Genomic DNA, 6162 nt, shown 5'->3' with positions numbered 1-6162 from the left:
TGTTACAGGAAAGGGCAGGATAGGATAAATGTTTGGACAGACACTGTATGTAAGTTCAGGATGGATTAAAGGTGCCCTAGAATCAAAAATTGAATTTACCTTGGCATAGTTGAATAACAAGAGTTCAGTACATGGAAAAGAGTTTCAAACTCCATTGCTTCCTCCTTCTTATATAAATCTCATTTGTTTAACAGACCTCAGAAAAACGATGAATCTCAACATAACACCGACTGTTACGTACGTGCATTTGCATATGGGAGCGCGCGATTTAAAGGGGAAGTGCGCTGAATCGATGCATAGTTAATGATGCCCCAAAATAGGCAGTTAAAATAATTTATTTAAAAAAATCTATGGGATATTTTGAGCTGAAACTTCACAGACACATTCAGGGGACACCTTAGACTTATATTACATCTTGTAAAAACTGGTTCTATGGCACCTTTAAAGAATTTGTTCACCCAAAAATTTAAATAATGTAATTTATTAATTCATCTTAGGAACACAAATTAAGATCGCGTATCAAGCTGACAAACTGCTGAAATCACATGACTTTGGTGCTCTGAACCACTGATTTGATTCGTAAAGCTCTGAAGCTTCATGAAGCAGTGTTTTGAAATCGGCCATCACTTGATATTGATAAAAAGTCATTCTAGGGGGTTTTTTTGGTTCACAAAAAATATTCTCGTCGCTTTATTATATTAAGGTTGAACCACTGAACTCACATGAACTGATTTAAATATTTTTTTAGTACCTTTATGGATCTTGAGGGAGGAAGTAACCCTTTAATTGTATGAAACTGAAAAGGAATTGAACATTTTGTGCTTCATAAAATATTAAGTGAATGTGTCTAGGCCAGGAAATTACTATTACTATTATTTTCAGAAAAATACAGCACTGCCAAACACCCTGAAACATAAAAAATCTAATGATTGGTGGAAACACAATATATAAACATTTACACAATATATAAATATATATATTTTTTTACATGATTATCTAATAATTTATTAACAAAAGCCAATATTTTAACTGTCATAAAACATAATACAATAACAATAAATAAACGTTTAGTTATCATACATATTTTCACATTAACCTTATTAATCCTATAAAGAACATAACAAAACAGCACTGCTGCCCTGAAACATTAGAAATCTAATGGTTGGAGAAAACATGTTACACAGTATTTAAACAATTTACCTGATTATCTAAGAATTTATTAAGTCATATTTTAACTGTCATAAAATATAATACAATAACAATAAATAAACATTTAGTTATCATAACCTCCCTATTTTTACATTACAGTTTTTTTTTTACAATTGCTTACATACTAAAATTAAAAATAACACAGTTACTGGAACTCTATACACTCAATCAGCAAAACCTTAGCCCAGATATGCACAACTATAAGCACACTTTATGCAAAACACTACACATCTTGTTTTGCACAACACTAAACACACTTCTCTACATTAGACACAGAAATCTATCATAATGTTCTTTGCCATTTCAAGACACTGCTTTCCAAAATACCACGCCTTTAAACCAGTTGATCAAACATGGCCGTCAGGTGTGCAGACACATAGGTGCTTAACTGTAAACTCAACAATCAGGTGCAAGTACTATAAAAAGGCAAAAGATGAGTTTAAGTGTCTTCAACAAAATGGAAGGCAATGTTGCAGTAAGAGGGAGAGTGAGAAACATCATTGGCCACAGAGCTATTTTGAATGTCCCGGGACAGCATGGTGGTAACACCACAATGTATGTTGCAATCACGCAGAATGGGGTCCTCCACCAGCATGCCAGCTGAGGCCCTTACAACACGGCCCACATATTCGCATTTTAGAAAGACTACACAAAATCATCACAGCAGAAGCCCAAAGCAGATGAGATACATTGTCATATAAATTTCCACAATTTTCACTCCAATACCACTGTTCCTTTTTCCCTAACGTTTTTTATTTTTTTATTTTTTGGCATGGAAGGTTTACAATCTCTAGTCCTATGTCAGGATATTGCTTATTCAAGAGAAGGCCTGACCTAATTGATGCAGGGTCTGTGCAAGGATTGATTCGCCATTCAAGAAGATTATTCCCTCGCTGTCTTGCGTGAGAGGACATCGCCTGTGATGTGGATGAAGTGCTATGGCCAGATCCAGCTAGGACAAGAGATGATGCTTAGGTTTTTTTTCAATTTTTTTTTTTTTTTCATTTCAAATCATGCTTTTATTTTGTCTCCACAAATGTTTTTGTTCGTGTAATATGTTGTATTTAGAATATGTTCTGTTCTTTCAGTGGAAAATGCAACCTTTGGAAAGACATGGATGTATGGAATGGTTTCATGGTGAGAAATAAATATTTTCATCAATGTGCAGTACTGATCTTGTGTGTTTTTTGTTTGTTTGTTTGTTTGTTTTTTTGGTCAATATATTCATGTACTTTACTCTAACAATATCTCTGAAAAAATCAAACCCAGGCATCATTAGAAAAGTATAAAAGTTACAAGTGTTTAAGATTGAGCACAACAGTGTGTAAATGAATCAAACAGAATCAGAATGTAAAATCCCCAGAGTTAAATCTACTCTACTCAGAGTACATACTGTATGGTCCCTCTCTAAATAGTGTTAAAATAACACTGAAGCAGAGTTAAAGTTAATAAGATAATTAAGCAATTAATAAGGCTGTGACTGAAGTCAGTTGTAGTGTTTGGCTGCGTCCGGAATCTGGAAAATGCTGCCTTCTGAGGAAACATTTCAAGGTAGTAAGGCATCAAGGCACGTCTGAATCCAACGTTAGCGTCACTTCCTGTCTCATGAGATACCTTTCTCAAATCGATTTTTGAAGGAAGCATGGATGTATCCTTAGCTGCCTTTGATATCCCACAATCCTGTGCTTTCCATTCTGTGACAGTTGAGCTAGAAAAATAAAGATGGCGTCCGAAAGTTGTGTTTGCTGCTCAGTTTGTGTATAAATGTACGATTTTGACCAACATATTTCAATTTTGATATCATTTCTATCGAGAAATTACTACTGTAATAATTAAATATTTGTTTAGTTCTCACCAAAGCTCACGCTATATTGCTGTAGATCATTAAACTGTTACGCTGCCTCAGAAGTCTGTCCGAAATCAATTTCGTGAGGTACCTACATGCACAAACGCTGCCGTAAAAGTCATTCTCTTATAAAACAGCGAGGCAGCAAGACAGCTACCTAGGTTTTCGGACGCAGCCCTTGTGTTTCTCTTTTCTTCAGTGATTCTGCTTGTTAACAGCAGGTGTTCATCACTAATGCACAATCATCACTTAATTAATTGCTTAATTATCTCATTAACTTTAACTCTGCTTTAGTGTTATTTTAACACTATTTAGAGAGGGACCATATGTACTCTGAGCAGAGTTGATTTAACTCTGGGGATTTTGCTGTGTACGGTGTCAAAGTTGGGTTTTGTTAAATTAATGTAAAGTTTTGAAGGAAGCATTTAATTTGGCAAAAGATCTGAGGTGTTTTTGCAATTGCACATGGCTATCTTTGCTTAATGACTAGAGAGAACATCAGCTTCAGTTTGGATCCAGCCTCTTAAGAAGACCTCAGATGACCAACACCTATGAAGAGACGGCGCCAACAATTTCTATATACTAATTATTGTTAATGAAATTCATTTTTCCAGGAGCTCATTGCTTCTACCTTCAGTTAAACTGCTAAGAGTGATTGTAAATTAATTGCCTAAATGATTACATTATTTGCTAACTGCATTCCTTAAATTGTGATGTTGACATGCATTTTCTGTAAAGCTGCTTTGAAATATGTATCGTGAAAAGCGCTATACAAATAAATGTGAATTTAATTGAATTAAACTTTTAAAATTGTGCTTAAGCAATCGTAAAAAACTGTAATAAAAGTCAATATATTTTAACTGGCATAAAATATAATACAATACCAATGAAAAAAGTTTAGTTATCATAAATTACATATTTTCACATTAACCCTATTAATCCTATAAAGAACATAACAAAACAGCACTGCTGCCCTGAAACATTAGAAATCTAATGATTGGAAGAAACATGTTATTTACACACAATTTACCTGATTAGCCTATCTAAGAATTTATGAAGTCATATTTTAGCTGTCAATACATTTTATCTGGCATAAAATATAATACAATAACAATAAATAAACATTTAGTTGTCCTAAACTCCCTATTTTTACATTAAAACAACCAAAAGCACATTTCTATAGATGTGTAGCAGAATTATCAAAATCTGTCAAATGGGGCTGAGGAAAATGATACAATTATGTGGAGGTACATTTATTCTTACACAAATAATTCGAGATCTCTGGGACTCTACAGACAGTAGAATCAGTCTCAACAGAAATTTGACTGAAATACATGGGCTCGCCTGAGTGTGTGTGTGTTTGTGTGTGTGTGTGTATGAGTGATGTGTTCTCTCGTTAGGCGGCGCAACTCCACACTCACTTTTCCTCTGTCAGTATACTGTAGCACAGTAAGCGCAGGAAGGGGGCAGGGTTCGCGCTTTTCCTTTGCCTGTTTGACCATCACAATCTGCTGAATCACACAAACTCTTCCGCATCGTCAAAACTTTGAAGACATATCGCAGTGGATAGTAGTCCGTGGATACATAACGCGACATTCCCCCGCCGTCAGACAGAGAAGGTGTCCCCGTCCGTGCAACTCTTCATGGCGAAAAGACCTTTCTTTTTCACTTCTGCCTTCTGTCACCTACGGGACCACCGTTCTCGAGACACAAGCCTTTAAAAGTTTGCCTTTCATGTGAATGTACAGGACTCGTACGAGAAATGAAGCTCAGCAGACAGTTCACAGTTTTTGGCAGTGCCATATTCTGTGTGGTGGTATTTTCCTTGTACCTGATGTTGGATCACTTAGATTATAGCAAAAACCCAAATGGAGAGAGAGTTCAAAACGTAAGTACTCCATGCGCTGTCTTATCCTTATCGATACATTGTGTTATATAAAGAGTGCTGTCAGCAGATGTGTTTCTGTGTTGAAGCTACTGGACTTATAATAATAATAAACTCGATGGTGTGGTGGATAAAATACACTTATTAGTTTGAATTGATAGTTTGCTTCTTTCCAAGTGACATTACACTATTAAAATAATACACTGGCACAAAGATGGCTGTGTGAGTAAGTCAAGCCCGCATTTCCTGTTTTTCTCAAATACTTTATCGTGTTATTTTAATTAAATAATTTAGAATCTCAATACTGTCTTAACTCAGAAAGCGAATTAAAAGAGAGGTTCTGTTTCGATTTGGACAGTGAACTGAGCTCAAAGGTCATTTCCTCTTAGTCTCCTGCGTTTATACAGTACGTTGTTTCACAATCCTACCGAGCTGCCTATCTAGTCTGCACAGTGTTTCCTGCTGAATTTCTGTTTGTTTTTAACTTCCATATTTGGTCCTACATATGTTAGGTATTTGGATAACATATTGTGCATATATACACTACTGTGCAAAAGTCTTAGGCACGTCAGTATTTTCAAACAAACTAAATCCAGAAGAACCGTAGACGCTTGAAGAAACCGACCTGCAAAGATACAGTACTGTGAAGAGTTTTAGGCACTTGTGTAAAAATGCTTTCATAAATAGATTTTATTTATGAATTAACTTCTATTTACTAAATAAAATCAGTATTTGGTGTGACCACCCTTTGCATTTAAAACAGCTCTTGTCCAGGTACACTTGGGCATCAATTTTCAGGTAGCTTTGCAGGTCGGTTTCTTCTGCATCTTGGAGACACAGTCCTTCTGGATTTAGTTTGTCTCAGTTTCATCTGTTTCTTCATGTAATCACAGACGGATTCGATAATGGTGAGATCAGATCTCCGTGTGGAGCACCGGCTATCGTCAGACTCCTTGTGCATTCAAAAATCTCACTGGATTATTACAATTAATGGCAAAATGAATGTTTGGAAATGTGAACTGATATTTCCTACTGACACACTACAGCAAAAGAGATAAAATACTGGCTTAAAACATTTTTTGAGGGTGAAAATACTGACGTGCCTAAGACTTTTGCACAGTACTGTATGTATATAAATATATATATACACTATATATACACACTTCCCTCCAAAAGTTTGGAAACGCCCTAGAAAAGTGGGGTTTTGGACAATATTGACATG

General features: G+C 35.5%; 1 protein-coding gene across 1 annotated transcript in view; it reads left to right on the top strand.

Annotated features, from left to right (window-relative positions):
• Positions 1 to 4524: 4524 nt before the first annotated feature.
• The window catches only part of man2a1 (mannosidase, alpha, class 2A, member 1), an 85230-nt gene continuing 83592 nt past the window's right edge, over positions 4525 to 6162 (top strand). Inside the window, exon 1 of the mRNA XM_067405908.1 lies at positions 4525 to 4943. Coding sequence (XP_067262009.1) covers positions 4818 to 4943 — 126 coding nt within the window. The 5' untranslated portion in view covers positions 4525 to 4817. The remainder of the gene's footprint in view (positions 4944 to 6162) is intronic.

Source organism: Chanodichthys erythropterus, chromosome 13 (genome assembly GCF_024489055.1).
Source record: "Chanodichthys erythropterus isolate Z2021 chromosome 13, ASM2448905v1, whole genome shotgun sequence".
Taxonomy (NCBI): Eukaryota; Metazoa; Chordata; class Actinopteri; order Cypriniformes; family Xenocyprididae; genus Chanodichthys; species Chanodichthys erythropterus.
Note: the sequence above shows the minus strand (reverse complement) of the source record. Positions and strands in the feature narration are given on the sequence as shown.